The sequence below is a fragment of the Rissa tridactyla genome, chromosome 3 (assembly GCF_028500815.1).
Source record: "Rissa tridactyla isolate bRisTri1 chromosome 3, bRisTri1.patW.cur.20221130, whole genome shotgun sequence".
NCBI classification, from domain to species: Eukaryota; Metazoa; Chordata; class Aves; order Charadriiformes; family Laridae; genus Rissa; species Rissa tridactyla.
The window spans coordinates 9,741,858-9,761,301 of NC_071468.1; the positions used below are offsets into that span (position 1 = coordinate 9,741,858).

Below are 19,444 nucleotides of genomic sequence, written 5' to 3' on the forward strand. Positions count from 1 at the left end.
AAGTTTTAATAGTGCCTAAAGCAGGGGGACTTTTGTGAAAATTGACTTGCAAGTCCTGATGGTCAGGCAGTGCCTCTCTTTCTAAACGCTGCTGGAAGATAGCGGTAATTATTTTCAGAAATTCCTTCCTGCCTTATATCTTCATTACAACTGCTATAGGACTGATACACTTAACACCAAGAGAGAAAGTGTGTGCAGAATATTAAACACGCAGTTGCTATTTCCCATCTGTTTGGTCATGACCTTTCAAACAGCACAAAGCCTGCAGCCTCTGACTCACAGACATCACCTTTAGCGCTCCCTTTGCTGTTTTTCCTGGCGGCTGAACATTGCAAGGTGCTGGGGGCTCTCCCTTGGGACAGGGAGAACCTGCCTCCACCCCGCCTGTGTCCCCCAGGGGCTGCTCTGGAGCCAGCAGAAACACTGCTGTCCCTTCTGGCAGGATTTGCCTTCTTCAGTGACAAGGAAGGATCACGAGCCCGGTTCGTGAGACATTTTACTGAGCAGGTGAGGGAGGTTTCATTGAGGCGAAATGACCTCAGAGAAGGTGTGAAATGCATCGGAAGAGTATCCCCAAAAGGCCCACGGCGTGGAAGGATGTGGCCAGAAGTCATGTGGCAGACTTGCTGGCAGACGCCAGGAAAAAAGTCCCGCTGGTGAGGGCTGGGAGCCTCCAGTGTTTGAGGACTGACGGGCAGCTTCTGAGATCCTGCTGGACCTGCTTGGCTGATTCTGTGTCTGAATTATGGAGTGGGTCAAAGTGCCACCAGAAACTCACCACCGTCTAAACCAGGCCTGGCTACGGGATTTCTAGTCTGCGCTTCTTAGCTCAGGCACAACCCCGTGTTTTGCTGTGGGAATGACGCTGGTGAAAATGCGGCCTCCAGGTACTGCTGGGCAAGTTCACGAATGGTTTGCAGCAGCAAACAAAACGAATGGATGCTGGTAAGGTGATTAACACTAGGGCAAAAAAGACCTAAACAGAGAGAAAAATTCTGTCAATACAGAGTGGCACATGAACGAGGTGGGTACGAGTGAGAAATGAGCGTGGTGCAACAGCTCAGTAAGTGTGTATCTGTGATATTTGTGAGTCCCCCATTTCTGAAGGATTACGGCCCCGTGCAGTCCCACAGGCATTTATTCTCCAGTGCTGCTGCTGGATAAAAAAAATTCTTTCATCTCCTGTACAAGGAAGGGAGAGTGCTTCATTAATTCACCCGAGCTTAGGCCATAGGGCTGGGGGCAGAACAAGGACTGGATTGCTTGAGTCCCAGGCGAACACCTCCAGGCTAGCTCTCTTCTTTAGTATAACATATGGGGATATGTCTCCCAGGAAACATGCAGAGCCTCTGCAGTGGCTTCTTGCTGAAAGTCGTAGATGGATCTACAGCCTAATTTAATATAGAGATGAATACAAATAAGGCAGTGTCACTCTCTCACATTAATATATGATGCTTCATTGATATCACAACCAGCGAGGATGAACAGGCAGGTGGCAGGATCCTTGTAATTACCTGAGCTGAGCAAGGAGTTCTTAAAATAATAAATGGCAAAGTAATATGGCAAAATAATAAAAAAAAATGGCAAAATAATAAAAGGCAGAGCCTATGCCTGTCAAGGGAAATTGAGAAACCCTGAGAGATCAGTCCCTGTCAGGGCTGTCCTGGAGAGTGAGGTCCTTGACAGATTCACCAAAGGCAATCCTGGATATTTGGCTCCTCAGAAGTCAGGATTTCCCAGGCTGCTGTCAAGACAGGCAGAAAGAATTTGACTTTTCTTGCTTTTCCATACAGATTGACAGATGCTGGAGTAGCACAAAATCTGAGTCTTTTAAACTTCTCCGGTTTGAGCTGCTGTCTTCTGAGGGATGTTTCAGCTCGGTGCATTGGTCATGGGACAGGAGAGGGTTCCTCAAGGTGTGGACTGTCCAGAGCAGTCTGCTGCGGCCACCAGCCCCTTGATTCATCTGGCTTGCAGCCCGCGTGCAAGTTGTCCCTGGAAGTGTGAGCTGCCCCCGAGGTCAGCCACCGACTCTAGGCCTGGACCAGTTTCCAAAGGCTCAGAGCCTTGCCTGCCGTTGCCCAACACGTGGGAGCAACTCATCAGCTGCACACGTATCCACACACAGACGCATGAGGGACCTAAGGAGTGGTACCAAAAGTGAGCCATGGCTTATCATGGTCCTCTGCTTGCACTGGAGGAAGCTTGGTGACTTATCTGGTGAGGGAGGTTGGGCGCCATCAGTGTTCACCCCCTGTGAGATGTACGTGACCAGGAAGATGCCAGAGCTCAGTTGCAGGAGAGCTCTGTGTGAGAGAGACACAGACATCTCTGTGGCAGACAGCAGCCCTGTCTGTTTGGTGCCCATCTTTGTAACGGTGTAAGGGCTTCAAGGAGCTGCCCCAGAGGTTTGTTTGTATTCCAAAAAAGCTCCATGAGTTTTAAGGGACACCATGTGTAGGAACTGTAGGGATCCCTTTATTTCTGTCTCATTCACATACATATCTCCTTAACTGCAGTGACTTCTCAGATTCGAGTAAAACTTAGGCTGTATTTAACGAAATAAAAGGCAGTGGGAACCTATTAAATTTTACCTGATCATGGTAAAGTAGATTTTCTTTATTTCTACCCACCACTGACACAGATGTCAAACTGCTCATAACTTCAATTTTGCAAATGAAGCACAGTTCTATCTTTAACTGTCTGGTGTACAAGGATCCATCCTTGTAGGCAGGTTTTGCTGTGTCCAATCAAGTCATTTCGCTCTCTCCCAAGTACCTGGTGGAGAAAGTGTCTCAGTCGTTTCATGGAAGATATTTTAATTTTCTGCTTGGCTTGGCTGAGCAGCTGTGACTTTAGGATGATTGGTTGGATTTGCATAAGGTCATTAAGATCCAATAATGATGTTTATTGCTAAGACAGCTGCCATTTATATTCATCCAGAGCAAGTAAAATTAAACCTCAACTAATATCACTGTTATTACCAATGCAGTTCACGACAATGAAACCCATCAGTAAGTGAAGATTTCACAGCGGACTGTAGGTAATTCTCTTCCTGAAACTCTCGACCCACTGGAGCGATGGTAGGCTGTGTGAGCACAGCAGGCTCTCTTTAAATGAACGCTGATTTGGTTGTGGCTGGGGTCGTGTTTGGACAGAAGAGGGACTGGGATCCACTGGATCCCAGAAGAGGGCAATGACTGGGACAATGCGAAGCGGTATCACTACCGCATTCTGGAACTACGCTTGTGTTGCGTCTGGATGGGTGAACAGCAAAATACATATGCGCCCTGAAGCTTCTCCTTTCCTAGTTCTCTGTAGCTGTGGCTCGAGATACTTCAGCTGATAGGCCCTGCTGTGACCTGTCTCTCTTCAGTGGGGTGCAGCAGTGCTCGGGTTTGGTTCCTGAGAGGTAGAAGCCAGGGCTTCGCTGAGGACTGATTTCTGCAAACCATGAGGAAGTAGAGTGCTGCTGGATTTCATCTTCACGTTGCCTTCAGGATGAGAGATGGTATTCGAGGTAGAGCCCTTTTTATTTTTGTATAATTCCAAATGCGTAATACATGTATTAATTACAAATTACTGTCAGTCTGATTTCCCTGAAAATCCATCCCCAATCTCCGCCTGAGTTCACTACTTACTTTAACATTTGCCAACAGTTAGTCATTTATCTTATTTTGACCGTGAGATCCTATTATATTATCACAGGGCTGATTAGGAGTTTTGTCACGGATTTGGTGAATGGCATTGTCAGGAAAACAACACCTTCTGGAGGGGACCCCACCAGGCTTTACAAGCGTCGCCTCAGCTGCGAGGGTAGGTCCTGCAAACCAGGAGTAGTGTGCGAGGAGATTCCCACCGCACGTCGTGGTGCAGCTGATTGAAGAGGCTGACGCAGCACATTGCTGCTGGCTGCTTGTGATGTTTCAGGGTGCCTGCAAGGTATCACAGTGGGCAGGAGTTTTGTCAGTCAGCACAGACGAACATTCAAAAGCCAGATCCCAGACTCTGTTCGGGTGGTGTAAGATCTTCCCTAATTCCTTCTGCGCAGTCCACATCAAAGAGGGACAGCATGAAGAGCGACCCAGATTCTCTGCTTCTGGATGCCTTTTGACAAGCCCTTAATGAGAATTTAAATGCATTGAATGAAAACTTGAGGGAGCAGCATCTGCTGTGAAACCACCCAGTTGCCTGGCTGCTCCTCCCGTCCCCAGCCTAGCAGAGCCTGGCAGCGGTACATATTCCCTTGGCTTCCCATCTCTGAGGAGGGGGAAAGACAGCAGCGAGGAAAAGAGGCTTGTGTTTGCTGCCTGTTCTCTTAACCTGTCTTGCAGCATTGCCAGGTAAGGCTGTGTCAGTTTACAGTCATCTTTCAGGCTGTAGCTGTAGGTTAAAAGAAAAAGCTGTTTCTCCAGGAAAGAGCTTTGTGACTCTCAGTACAGCCTCATGAAAACTTTGTGGAGTGAAATTCCAGACCGGTGATTAATTTGGAAGCACCCTTGGACCCCAGAGCTGCACAGAAGGGCCTACCCAAACTAGCGACCATGATCGGTCCCACTTGCTTGTGGTGCAGTGCTGTAGGAGGCATGTTTGTATTAAAACTATGTCTAATGCATTAGAGACATTTGACCACTTTCCTTTAAAACTCATGAGAAATGTTCACCTTTGCCTGAAAACACATTCTGCTGTGCCCGAAAACTCATTCTGCTGAGTGGCAATCTCTCTGCCAAGATCTAACATCAATGAACAAAACTACGCACGAGGAGTCAACAACACCGTGTGCTCCTCAGCTGTGAAGGAGATGCTTCCAGCTGTGAGACACTGAGCGGTGGATTCCCCATCAGCACATCTCTGTTGATCTCCGTAGAGTCTTAAGGCTAATCACCGCAGGGATTGCCTTTAATCTTTTTACACCCTCACCCAAGCATTCCTGCCTCTCCACATTAACAAATTAAGTTATTAGCTCTTAATACCTGAAGATCTAGACCTTCTATGCCAGAGGGTAACAGAGAAATAAGATTAGGAAGATTGCTTCCAAAGCCTAGCATTTCCAGGCAGTGTGTGTAGCCTATCATTCAGCCCAAGAATGTCAAGCAAAGAATGGGCCATGAGAGGAGGATAAGCCCTGGAACAATTCAGAGTGAAAAAGGTCGCTGAAGAACGTGGATGTGCTTAGATAACGTTTGACATGCTTCCCCTGGAAGGTTGAGCAGAGAAAATATCAAGCAGCCCATACCCCTCTGGACTGCCTCGTGCCTTCGTTGGCAGCAGTAGAAGCACAAAGGTCCTTATTAAGGCAGCAGCAGCCATGTTCTGCATCACACACTTCATCTCGGGCCCATCACCGTAACGGGGAGAGCAGGCAAGTAGCAGGCTTTAAAATGGCCAGCTGCATTGCCTCCGCCAGCAGGTCTCCTGGATGGGAGAAGAGATTCTGCACAGCTAAGAGGAGAGAAATAATTTGGAAGAGCAGAAGACAGAAGGGTCAATTTTATACAGAGTAAATGAGGAATCCCTGGGGTGGGGCATGGAGTATATTGCCAGAGGCCCTGGGTGCCCTGAGCTAATTTAGATGCCAAGAGCAGAAGGTGCCATTGTCTGATTTTCAGTGGCTTATCTCCATGTGTGTGCTAGATGGAGGAGGTCGTGTGTCCTGCATGGGGCTGCTGCTTCAGGAGTTCAGAACCGCGGAAATCAAACTGGAACTGATAAGGTCTTTATTTCTCTGCTCTCCAGCCCTTCAAAAAGGGAAATAAGCATTCTGAGTAGTAAATGTTATGCATAAGAGTTTGCAGGCTGGAAGTTCATTAATGAGAAACCAAATATCTAATATGGGTCATTTTGCCATAGGAATGACGCTGCAGCTTGCAGGTGAGCATGCACTATGGGTCCTCATCTGTGTCAGACCCGTCGGGGGTTGCTCTGATTTAAGCCTGGACTAAAGAACTCTTCCTTTCAGCTCTAGGGATTCAGTCACCATTGTAGTAGTCAAGAGAGGGCTAATAGTCACTGGTCTGGGGTTTGAATTTTGGGTATTTCCTTCAAAAAGAGGAAATGTGTAGCCTGACAATCGCTGGTTTTACAACTGCCTCTTTATGCTCGGCTCCCAAAGGACCAGTTCTCCACTGGGTTACAGTATTGCTGATTTAAAACTCAAATTTGATCATGTTTTTGCCTAAGCTGATTGCTTCCCTGATTTCCTTTCTGCCTTGGTCTGCTAAACTGTAATTTAAGTGGTTTGCAGTGCATTAAGATTTATGTGGGGTCCTTGGTTTGCTGCAAGACTATATGGCACGACTTAGACATTCAGGGTCTTGACAGTCATAAACTAGAATACACGATTCTTGTCAGCAGGCTGAAAGCACTGCCATTTCCCTCAGTGCTAATTAGCTCCTTTTACCCTCGGTGCATGATTACCTTGTGTGCATGACTTTCCTATATCAGATTGTTCTCCCTAGTGATGAGATGGTTCAAAGACTTCAGTTAAACGGCTCACGCCCTAAGGAGAGCTGAGATTTAATTGCCCCATAGTTACTGCGTCAGGGAGACCTACTCGGATGTCTGTGAAATGCGAGCAGCCTGTACAAGTCCCAGGCACGAGCACGTTCCCTTCAATCAGTCTGAAATCAATACAGGAGTCCTTGCGATTCCCACAGTATCTTGGTCTATGACTTTTGCCCACTAGGTCCCTGCTAGATAGATCCAGACACTTAAATGTAGCTTAACGTTCTCATGCAGGTGTCTGAGGAAAATTCCCTGGAAAAAGTATTGCAGACTACCTTCAAGATTATTGTAGAATATCAAAGAACAGGAGAGATACTAGCTTGACTCATAGTAACTGGGACATCTTGCTTTCACAGGTATGCTGTGCTGCATGGTGACCCCTTATACCCAGGAGGGAGTTTATTAGATAGAAGAGCGACAGTTTCCAGCAAGCCTGCTCATACGGGGCATGTCATTTGTTTCAGAAATGTTGTAACTTTTATTATGCAGAGCTTAAGTTTACAGCGATAAAATCCCCACCAGCATCCATGCTGACGGAAGTGCATAGGACCTTAAGCAGCATCATAAAAGCTGGGTGGAATAATGTCAAATTATTTTATAAACTTCCTTACAAAAATTGCTCAATCAAAATGAAGGGACCCACTGTCTGTAAGACGTGAGATTTAATTAAGGATGTCTGAATAGAATTATGAACCCAGCTCCAGGTTTCCACATTTGGAAATTTCCATCATAAAGCATCTCATTCATCTATCCCTACATGCATTGAAATGTATTGTCAGCTGGTATAAATCTAATCCGACTCAAGGACTTTAAAGGCCTGCTTTTTTATTTTAGATAGGAGTTTCTTACATGTCAATGGTTGCATAAAGACACTTTACACTGGGCATAAATTACATCCACTTTAAAAAGATATAGTATTAAGAGGCTGCAGAGATTTTTAAGTATAATGGTCAGCATCTTTTTACAGCATTTGTTTTGCTAGCAGTTCTGGAAAATTCCAATATTGTAAGAGTTAAATTGCAGAGAAATCTGGGAAACTGTTTTAGCTAGCACTCTGAAATAGGACCTTTTCTTAGATATCATAGAAATGAAAATGAAGCCACTGTTTGTTTGACTGAATTCACACACAAGCATGACTGGAGGATGTGGTCAGAAAATTCATTTATACATTCAGGGGCCAGATCCAAGTCAGTGTAAATTAGCCATCTCCCATCTGCCTCCTTGGGGTTTACACCCGTGAAGGATGTGACCCCCAGTGTTTGAAATGCACTCCAGAAATGGGAAATAAAGATTTGAGAAGAAGCTTCTACTGAGGGGACTTCCTAGGGCTGTGAATGATATAATCATACTGAAGACGTTACCACCACATGATTGCTTTTAATCTGCCCGTTTGAATACTGTTAATGAAGTTAAAGGCTAACTTATTCACTGGTATTTTTTTCTTCTAAGATCTGAATTGCAGGCTCGTTCAGCCTACAATGATGATTCCTCCTCATTTCTGTGGCTTTGGAAGGTGTCAAGTGAAATGAACAGCACGGCGGTCCCATTTTATCCTCTGTTGCGTATAAATCCCTGGGGTTTGTTCTTAATGCTTTGCTGGAGTGTTAACTTGAGTCCCAAAACCTGTGCAAATGCACACGGAGCTGTACTGATACCCATCAGTGTGGAGGGTGAAGCTGCGTCTCTGCCAAGGTTCAGACTAGCAGCACGCTGGGGATCTGGCTGCTCAGCGCTGTCGGACTCTTGTTTTGCGGTGTGACTTCTGTTGTCCAAGGAATCCCCCCCCGAATGACCCCTTGACCCATCCTGAATGAGTCAGCATGGGTCAAGATGAGACTTTTAGCAAGGAGAAGCCCATCATCCAGCAGTCTAAAATTCCTGGAAACCCAGTGTATGAGATGCCAGCAACCAGACTTGTGGTAGATGTAGGCACATGGTGGTAGGACAAGGATGGGGAAGACCCACATTGCTAGGCAGCAGCTGGGGACTGTGTCTGGTGGTGCTCCCCTGCCTACTGGACCATTGCAAACCTTGTGCTCTTGCTCAGCATTTCAGGCTCGTTTCCTCTCTCAAGGAAGGCAGGAGTCTCAAGGTTGGGGAAAAGTAATACAAGAAACAGATGTGAACCGTGGGGTGGGTGGAATCGAGTGGTCGCGTCCTGCCCCAAAGACTTGACAGGGCTGTTCATCTCCTGTGACCATTCATTGCGGAGCATCAGCACTGGCACAGAAGGATCCTGCTGGTAAAGCTGAGCCCCACTGCCCCACACCTGCCTGTGGTTCAGCCACCGCCGGCTGCAGCACACAGCCAGACCTGGGGGACATCTCAGGCTGCAGGGACTGCTACTGCAGGCCCTGTGCTGTGTATGTGGGAGGGATTTCAGGGAGAAAGGGATCTCAGGTAGCCTGCTGAACACATGGGAAACTTCTTTGTCATCCATAAATACTTGGGATTTGATTTCCCTTTCCGTGGCTTTGACAACACTGGTATGTTCTGGCATGTCTGGGACTTTGCATGGAAGTCATCTGCTGCCCGTGACCTCATACCTTTTACTCTTCAGATTTAGCCATCAATCCCACCATCTTCTTAGTGGCTGTTCCTCGAGCAGCTGCAGAAAGCCAGTGCGTTTCCTGGCTTGGGTCTCCTCTTCGTGTCCTAGCATGCGTGGGGACAGCTCACACAGAACGACGGGCTTAACTTTGGCACGCAATGTTAGCGTGGCAGTCGTGCTGGTGAGAGCCTGGCTGACATCCTCTCTTTACCTGTTTTCCCAGGTCGTTGCACTGTCGTCGTGGAGTCTCTTGAGAGATTCGATCTACTATACACTGTCAGTTGTTGCACTCATTGTGGTAAGTTTTTGAAAGTTATTTTTCTGGGGGAGCCCATGCCTACTTCCCCCTGTAAAGGGAATCTGCTAAGAAATCATAGTCTTGTAGCTAAGATCCTAGCTCCAGGAGTCACGTGGTTTTCTGCTTGGGGAAGAATGTACTGGTGATCTCCCTGGTTCCATACATAGAAAAACGTGGCCCAAGGGTAAGAGATTGAGGAGCGTCCAGAGGTCCCAGAGTGATAGCTGGGGAGAAGTGCGTTGCTCCAGTCCCGCTGCGGCCGCAGGGTGCAGAGCTGAAACCCGGTGCTGTACCCCCACCGCCAGCTCTGGAGCGGTGTGTCGGTCAGTCCTCTCGTGACAGCCACCCTCACGCCTTCCTAGAAAAAGTCTAAAAGACCTGTAAGGAGGCAGCATTTGTGCCCAGAAGAAGGAGATCGTCAACAACTGCAAAACATTAAAGTTAATCGGGGTAGGTCTCGTTTGGTGCACATTAGCACCAAATCCGCTGATGAAGGCTATAGTTTCAGTAATTCTTAGCGTTGCTTCTATTCCAGCTTTCATCAAGCTCAGTAAGTACTCCCAATCTCTCAGAATTGGGCTATCCAGTGAAAAAATGTTCAGATAAAGACACTGCTGTCGGTTTAGCATTACCTTTGCAACCGATACCAAAGTCAGGAAATGTAAAGATTGAGTTTCCTGGTAACAGTTGCTACTTTGCTTTTTTTTTTTTTTCCTTCTTTTTATTTTTCCCCCAGCCTGGTCTAGGCCCCTAGATTCCCTAAAGAAAGGAAGAGTGATTTTGTGAGGTTAACTTCCACGTGTAAGCAAGAAGAGAACTTTAGAGTCAGAAGATAAACACTTCCATTTCTGATGTTTGTGCTACTTTTGTCAGTCGCAGTTTCAATAGTGTGTTTTGTCTTGCCTTCATTCTGCGCATACCTGTGTACTACGCGTATTCTGTAGGTCCAAAGGCAATCTGTCTAATCTCAAACAGAGGGTTTGCCTCAACGTGTTTGTACTTTTATTCCCCACGCTGCAAGGTTAGCCTTTTTGCACCTGATGAAAAATAACTTTTCTACGTAATTATTAGCAATGAGCTGCAAAACAAAAAACTTTTTTTTTTTTTTGCTTTGACAGCTTGACAGTAACCTCATACCAAAAAGTGTTCCTGAACAACAAATTTGGCCACACCCACTAATTGTAATAAATTACATTGCACGAACTTAAAGACATCTAGCAGGCGTTCTCTTAGTTTACTCCACAGGAAGCATGGCGAGCTGCCTGGCATTTAGCCTCCTGTTGTTTGGTTTGGGTGTTTCGTTTATTGCGTGATGGCAGGCAAGTGAAAAATCTGTTGAGTCTGTCATCAGTTTTTAAATTCGTACAGCAAGACAGGTTTTTTTTTTTAAGGTTGGTTCATCCTTGTGGTCGTCAGCTGCTTCGGGATGTTGAGAACCACTCTGTGTTGTGTTCAGTGCACCCCTGAAATTCCCAGCTACGTATCCTATGTAATGAGAAAGTTGTATGGCTCATTAAACAGACATATCTGTTATCCTTAAGACTTTTCTCCTATACTTTATTTCTGTATAAGCTGTTCTGCGTAATTACAGAACTGCAGAAGTCTTTTTCTTTTGGGAGTGTACCCGATAATATCAGGATGCTGTTATTTTTTTCCTAAGCCTCGGGTTAGCTTCTCTCCAGTCGTTGCCCACTCTTCTACTCATCAGCTGGGAGGTTCAAGGTCTTCCATGCAGCCAGGGCAGCAGGACTGTGCAACTCTAGGCCTTAGTGGAGGCTTGAAGGCATTGCCAGAACTCTGATTCCCATGTTACAGCACTACATGGCTAATTGTGGCTTGGGAGATGTGGAGCGTGTCCCACTTCTCTTCAGCGTTACTCCACAGCAATCATTGCAAATTACTTTTAAACACCTGTTAGAAAAAACAGGGAGAGATGGGAGGAAGGGAAAACATTTTAAATGGTTAAAGATTTAGCTCCCAGCTGATTTACCAACCCTTTTATATGCCATATTGCTCCCTGGTTGATGGCAAATGAGGATTTTTCCTTTACGAGTCAGACGCTGCTTCAGTTTAAGAAGTTTCTCCTCCACTCACCCAGGGACCCTGGCTTCACAGTGGCTGGGATCTTTCCTATCCTTTTAAGGCAGAATCAAACTTAGGTGGCAGCACATTGTTACTCAAATACCGACTCTCCAGTCCCTGATGTCTCTGCTGGGAGACAAGCCACAGGCTCCGTGACCATGTGCGGTTCCCCCTTTGTTAGATTTCTGTGCGCCTTAAATTTTAGAAGGAGCTTAAATGCTTTGCCATATAGGGACGATTTGCCATATCAGGGCATTGGGACTTCTTTGCAGCAGCTGAAGTACAGTCATCTTTCTTGAGGGATGGTATTGCTTTATACATTGCACTCCACTGGTGTCTTTACTGATCATAAATACACCTGAGGGGAAATAAATACATTCCTGCCAACGCTGAGATTCAGCAGCTTCCAAAACCTTGATATTCTGCTGGGTAAATCAATGTGACTTTGTCTCCTTCTATTTCCACTAGCCAAGTAATTGCAGTGCTGCAGTAATAAATAGCAAAGCGGTATAAACTCACCTGTTTGGTGCTGCAGGCCATTTGATAAGAATGAGTGAACTCTAAATCGCAGAGATTAGAAGTGGATAAACCACCCTTACCATACTTACCTCACCTTGATTCAGCCCTGTAATTTTTATTTTTTTTTAAGCTTACTATTACAAGGTTACCTTGTCTTCTGGTAAGGCTTGGCAAAACTGTTACTCTTCATTTCCCTTGAAGGGAGAAAGATGGCTTTGTATCTTAACTTGAAGGGACGTGGTCAGAGTCATTAGTGACAAAAGTGGGACGGGTGCTATTTTTAATCACAAAGGTCAATGCCCATGCGTTCATGTCCCGTCACACCAACACATTGTAACCTAAAACAGGCCTTGTCAGATTAGATGACAGTGACTGGGAGCTGGAACTTAAAACATGCGTGTTGTTTTGTGGTCATATTTTCTTCCAGTAACCAACATAACTATTGCTTGGTGCCGGCTGTCCCGCAGGAGTTGATATTTACAGGCTCTAGAGCTGAAGGGAAGCGTTTCACTGTGCTTCCGGAGGCTTCTTCCCTTTCTCTCCCGTTTCTCCGGTGCACTGCTGTGGTTGTCTTTCCCTACTGCAAATACGGCATTTCCGCCTCCCCGTGCAGCATCGAGCTGAAAGCGGGCGCGGATGCCTTGGAAGGACCGAATGGAAAGTGGGCTCCTCTCCGAGGCTGACGGGGTGGAGTGGCCGCCCAGAGGCTACAGGTTGCTGTGTGCGACCCCAGCTCCAACCTCCCGGAGAGGCCCCACGCTGCCGTGAAGGGCTGGCCATTCCGGGCACCCTACACAGTGGCCAGTCGGCCTGGATGGTCCTCCTGCTGCATGACAAGCCAGGTGGCCTGGGCAGCCCTCCCGGCCACCCTGCATACAGGCCAGGTGGCCTGGCTGGCCCTCCTGGCCACCCTGCCTACAGGCCAGGTGGCCTGGCTGGCCCTCAGGGCCTTCCTGCTGCAGCAGCCGTGGCAGGTGGGGTCACGGCACCACGGGCTGAGCCACGCTGAGGGTCCCCCCGCTCTTTATGCGGCAGCTGGGAGCGGCAGGGAGAGCAGCCCCCCACCAGGGTCCCTCTGAGGTGGAAGGAGAAGGGGAGGCAGAGGGGTGTTGCCAGCGAGGGAGGGTGGCAGCCCCCTCCGCTCGCAGCAGGGCTGGTGGTGGTGGTGGAGCCTGTAGTGGGGAAGGGCCCAGCTGTGGAGCACGGCAGCCACCTGCCGGTCACCTCCCAAATTCTGCCTCTTCACACCCCCCCCCGAAACCAGGCGTGGATGGGCAAACACCCTTCACCGTCCTGGCGTAGCGTTATTTCATCCCCAACACGGGGCGTCTTAACGCACACGGGAAGCGACACATTACCAAGGAGGTTTGCGCAGCACTGTCACCGAAAGCTTCAGCATCCGCCTGCAGGCGCGCTAAAATGGCGATCGCAGTAGTTAAACTCAGCCAGTGTGGTGATCACGTGGATATTAAAGAAATCACAGAATGGTTCAGGTTGGAAGCGACCTTCAAGATCATCTAGTTCCAACCCCCCCGCCATGGGCAGGGACAACCCTGGGCACAGTTTTCAGCCGGCGGAATTTCACAGCAGCCGCGGAGCTGGCTGTAAATCTGCATACGGGTTGCCCAGTTGCCACCCAAGAACAGGCCAGGGGAAGAGGCCGTGTCTGTGGTGAGACCAGCCCTGCGGGTCAGAGGCAGGTGCAGCCCCTTCTCTGACTCACTTCTGTTTTCCCCTGCAACCGCTTCTGCTTCGCTGCCGCAATAGCCCTGGTTACACAAGGATCCTGTGGTATTGGGGAAGGAGTACCTGCCCGCCTTTACTAGGTGAGAGAAACTTAAGGGTTGAAAAGTTCAAAGGCTGGGCAGGAGGGCAGTGCCAAAACAGACCAGAGCTTAATCCCATTGCCTTGAGCCCTGGGTTGCTCTGCCCGCTCTGTTGCATGCTCAGGTGATGAGCTGTTTTCATCTGTGATTTCATGTGTAACATGCCTATTTTTAAACCTTTTCTCCACAGTTTATTTATGACGAAAAAGTTTCCTGGTAAGTATATCCGTCCGTGGATCTCTTCTCTTTTCATTTTTTTCTGGTTATACCACAAAAACTGCAATAAGCGGGGTTCCTTAGGAGCGGAGGGGAAAGCTAAAAAGGTCTGCAGGGCGATTCAGGCAGCAGATTCCTGCTGTGTGAGAAACCCCAGCACAAGATGGGTTAGAATAACTAATTTTCTGAGCTAGAGAGGAGAGCATAGGGGAGCATTACTCAGACTGTTTCCTAATACAGCGACAGCAGTCGGTAGCCTCTGGCCACCCTGCAGCAGTCCGGGGATGGTGATGTGCTCAGCAGAGGCAGAGACTGCTGCTTGGGTGTCAGTGTGACAGGGATGTCAGCCCGCCTGGGAATGGAAAGGGCCACCCAAGCAGTCATAAATAAGTGTGTTCCAATATTTGGATTTTTAATAATTTAAAAAGCAAAAGCTCCTAAGGCAATATTAAAGAGCAAATGACTGGTTTAAAGAAAGAAAAAAAAAAATGTTAATATCTCCATGAACGTGCTTGAAAGTACTGCAGTAGGTATGGTAGGCTAGGAGGGCTTCAGACACTTTTAAAAGTGTACTTTCAGTTGTTTTGCTTTGATGGTTTTGTTTTCAGCACCTCTCAGGGCTTGTAGAGTGACAGTGGTAGCTTTGATTTCACTCACAGCCAGTATTATTTAGATTACAAGCACTAGGGGGAGTCAGGCTTTTTGGGTTGCGTGTTTTCTTAAACTTGTTCTCGCTGGGGGATTTATGTTTCATTTCAGAGAAGGATTTCTGAAACACTGAGTTTTGCAATGGCTTGTTTTTCTTTGTTTTGTTTTGTTTTTTTAACTAAAATTGACTCGAGGCCCAATTGTAGTTGACTCTGCCCTTCAACTGAAACACATCAATGAGGAAACCGAGTGTTGAACTGCCAGAAGCAGGGAATGAGATATTGATATAGTTAGTGCAATGTCTCAAAATCCTTAAAGAGAAAATGGCCTATGAGTTTTGGTATATAGCAGCCTGATAATGGATGATTTCCACAAGGACTAGCAGTTTGCCATAGGGGATTCTGCATAGGGAACTATGCAGAATACAGCATTTTGGTCAATGAAAAAGATATTACCTAAAAAAAAGTTCTGAAAGTCATAGTCTATTTTGTTTTCATAGAAATTTAATTAGTTTGACACAGAAACAGTGGAGGAAAACCCTGCCAATATCTAATCATGCCTGCTGCATTCTCAGTGGTTATGCAGCAGCAGTAGCGAAAGTGCAGCTGCCGCTGTTCAGGTTGTCTCAGCGTGCTCAGTGTGCTTTAGCATGCTCAGAAAGCCCAACGACGTGCTTTACACCTGTGCAGGTAGAGCAGGACGGCTGTTTCCTTCCCTCTGCTGCAGCCCCCATAGGTATTGTCCTTACAGATCTTATGTTGGGTGCGTGATTTGTTCACTAAGCTTCTGGGTTTAGTCACTTGTTCTTAGCAGATGGATTGATTTGGCCAAGTAAAACCAGAGCAGAAGTCAGGAAAACAAAGGAGGCATCACACATGCCCTTTTCTAGAGGTGTGTTAAGACAACCCAAGAGGGTCAAGCCTTTCTGCAAGTTTGTGGTGTGACAGATGGGGGGAATGGCTGAACTCAGGCAGCTGACTGCTGTGCCTTGCTCTGATCTGTTTTCTGTGTTGCTCTTGTTTGCAGGTGGGAGTCCTTAGTCTTAGTGCTGATGTATGTCATCTACATCGTTATCATGAAGTAAGTCAAATGTGCCCTTGGTTTGTTTAGATTGTAAGGCTCCCTGCTCCAGTCCTTTTCCAGAGGTTGCAAAGGTAATTAAAGAGAGCTGCAGGCTGTGGGCAGGGCTTCCACTGCATCACCCAGCTTGCACACCAGCAGCGCCTCCAATAGTAGGGGTTAAAGCACCTTGCCCTGTCATGTACTTACCTGCAATTTATCCTGGTGAGGCAGGAAGAGGTTGCCTATCCCCGTAGTATAGATCCAAGGATCAGACATCTAAAGGTGGGTGATGCTTTACAGATCATACCCTGTGGGAACATACCAAGACTAATGCAGCAAGTCTGTGGCAGAGCAGAGAACCGAATCCATCTCTGAGCCCCACCAAAGCAGCCTCCTGTGACTTTGTTTTAGCATCCTTACTCAGAAATAAACACATGGGAGATCCCAGTCTACTTTTTATGGGTGCAAAACTCCACAGCAATTTGTTCTTGCTTGCTTGGAGACAAGTGATAAAACTACAGAACAATCAGCATTGATTTTCTGAGCATCTGACTTGTGTAACTCCTGTCGCGCAAGTTCGTGCTAGCAAAGCTAGTCTGTTCTGCTGTTTGGTTCCCCTCCTCCTGCCTTGTTTTTAAAAGCCAGTGGAAAGGAAACCCATATTTAAACTGGAACATTCAACAAAACCTACTAGCTGCCAAGCACACCAGTGGTCTTGTCTCAACAAGTAAGAGTAGAGATTTGTTTTGAAATGACGGATAGAGTAAATATTGTGAGAGGAATTCTCAGTGAGAACAGCAAAACACTCGGGCTAGGTTGAAGGGAACACGAGTCAGAATTCATCTCACTTCTAATAATTAGAAATTTTTTTTTAACATGGAGGGTAGCTTCACCCTTGCAACAATTTACTGACCAGCAAAACAGCCAGTTGTAATGTCTGACTCTAGAACGTGCTTTTGTTTTTTTTCTGAAAGCAATGCTGTCGTGTGAACAGATGTTTCATACCTTTTTGGTTATAGCTGGGGAGGTCGTCACCCTGGTTAGGGACCTCAGCCAGGTGTTCACAGTGGTCTGTCCTTGCCTTTGAGTATCGTGGTGAGATCCTCGGCTCATGTTTGTGTCAGCTCCTGGCTACTCTAAATAAAATGAGAAACAAAGATTATGGTTTTTTTTCTCCCCTAAGTTGAAACAGAACTTAGCATATGGTTGTGTGTTTCTGTGGTAGATCTTCACAGGTAAAACAACACTCACACTCAGGTGTGATTATGTGATAAAAAGTAAGTTTGGACGATGACAAGTAATCATTATTTGCTATACAGTGTACTAATTACACATAATACATTCAAGATCCGTGTCTTGTAACTTTCGTAGCATTCTGGGTATGGAGAGGTTGCATTGTATACAACGTGGAGCTCTGGCATACGCACACTGTGGCTAGATTTCCTTAAAACCAGAGGGTTTTTCTTCCCTCCCTTAGTTGGATCGCACAGGATATGAGTCTAGGAAAGGAAGAGCGTCGAGAAATCCACGTAGAAAGAGCAAAGGTACAGCTAGAGTTTGTTTCATTTGTGCAGGTACAACTCAACCATACATCACTGCTTTGAAAGGAAGACAAAAAACTCTGCAAATATGGTGAATGGTTTAGCAAATAACACGGAAATGGACGATAACAGCAACTGCGATGCCACAGTGGTATTACTAAAGAAAGGTAACTGTTCCAGTAAGTCACGCTGCTTGCTTGCATTATTCTGAATGTTTACAAGTTTGTCTGCTTAGTCATACGGTGTGGACTGCTTCTGTCTTATCAGCCATGAAATAGGCAGGGAGGTGGCCCTTTTGTAACCCTCCTGCCAGATGGCCGTAGCTTCTGTGCCTGAGGGCATGGCACGGTGACCTCAGCCACTGCATCCTTTGCTGCTGGAGGCAGCTCAGGCCTCCTCTGGGTAGTTCTTGCTGCTGGACAAGTGCCTGGCTGAAAGGACTCCTCCAGCTTCAAGCCTGACTTGCCCAGGGGCTACTTACTTAGGCTGTTACAGCCATGCCATTGTAAATCCTCCTGTGGGCGCTGTTATTCTGCACTGAAGATGCCCATTTACATCTAGTACCTCCAGTTAAATTTAGCTCCATTCCAAAATTACATAAATTGAGCAGGCCCTAATTATACCAGCGTACACCTTTCCCTTGGTGAAGGGAGAGTGGGGACTCTGTGTTGGTCTAGGTAGCGTGCTCTTACTGCACATGCTGTCTTGGATGTGCACAACTTTTCCAAGTAAATGCTCTTGAAGTGGATGTCACTTTGGCTGAAATATGCCCCCGATTGACTTTAGTCACAATTGCATATAAAAATGGTTGTATTTCTTCAGCTTAAAAGAATTCACCCACTCCATAGCTCAGCAGCAGTAGTTCGATATGTGCATTTGCAAGCGTGTGTTAAACTGTATTTCCAGAGGACCTTTTTTTTTTATCTTTGCAACAGTCAACAAGCACGTGCAGTAACTGCTTGGGATTTATGTGCACCTATCCACAGGAATAACACACACCCCCTAGTCACTGGCTTAACTTGAGAAGGAGCTCTGGCATGTCTAAAGCAGTCCTGGTCTCTGGCTACAGATGGACTGCCCTTTTTGTTTCACTGGCCTAAAAAAAAAAATAACAAAAGTAGATCTCTCTTAAACAGTGATTGAAAGACATAGTCTGTATACGGTAAGCAACTAAACATGAAATGTAGAGGGGGTTTATTTGCTGGCATCAAACCCTTTGAGTCAGCTATGGTGTTACTGCCCTATTGCTGAGGGAAGGCTTTTCTGAGTGCTCTGCACTCTGGTTTGGGGAAGCTGCTTTTATGGGAACAGCTGTCTGTAGCCTGGGGCTCTCAACAGTGAAACTGTGCTGGCACTATGACCACACTCTGTACCAGTAAAGCTAGACTGGTAAAACTCTCCGTAAGCATAAACTCAGGCCTTACTCATCTAGGTTTACCCGGTGGCCGCAGGGTTACGCACAAATGAGGCGGTTCTGATTGTGGGATTTGGTTTAAATCTCTCCAGAATGCGTCTTTGCATGACACTGCTCAGCTGCTGGTAATTTTTTGTTTTGGACACTTGCGGTTACTCAAACTGGCTGAGGAAGGAAGACAAAAGGATTGCTTCATTTTCTTGCAGATTGTTCCTATTTTTACTTGGCAGTGGGCCACCGGAGGTCCAGACAGGCAAGTGGCGCTGCTGTGCACACCAGCCAGTAGCATGTGGTCACAAACAGCACCAATTGCAACAGGTTGCCTGAGGGTTTCAGACACTACTGTTCGTTTTCTGAGATCTTTTCTGAACAGAGGACCAAAAAGAATCAAACGGAAGGATTTCTGTGTTTGGGGCAGTTCCCCCAAGTGCCATGCAGGAAATGCCAGCATGGAAAAAGTCACAAGGAAAAGGTGTCTGGCTGTTTTGACTTTTTTGAATATGGATGACCCCACTTACCTACCCCAATCCATGGAAACCTTCTCAGTCAGAAAAAAAAAGTGACACTAAGGCCAAGGAGATACTCTTCTGTAAGACTAGCAGTGATGGCAATAAATAGTAATCATTGAACCATAGAATTGTCTAGGTTGGAAGGGACCTTTAAGATCATCGAGTCCAACCATCAACCAACTGACAAAACCATCACTAAACCGTGTCACTAAGCACCACATCTACCTATCTTTTAAATACCTCCAGGGATGGCGATTCCACCACTTCCCTGGGC

The 19,444-nt window shown here is 46.7% G+C and overlaps 1 protein-coding gene across 1 annotated transcript in view; it reads left to right on the forward strand.

Annotated features, from left to right (window-relative positions):
- Window positions 1-19,444, forward strand: part of SLC24A3 (solute carrier family 24 member 3) — a 181,372-nt gene that overhangs the window by 137,523 nt on the left and 24,405 nt on the right. Inside the window, exons 7-10 of the mRNA XM_054196185.1 lie at window positions 9,279-9,353; window positions 13,971-13,996; window positions 15,671-15,724; window positions 17,281-17,426. Of these exons, the coding sequence (XP_054052160.1) occupies window positions 9,279-9,353; window positions 13,971-13,996; window positions 15,671-15,724; window positions 17,281-17,426 (301 nt within the window). The remainder of the gene's footprint in view (window positions 1-9,278; window positions 9,354-13,970; window positions 13,997-15,670; window positions 15,725-17,280; window positions 17,427-19,444) is intronic.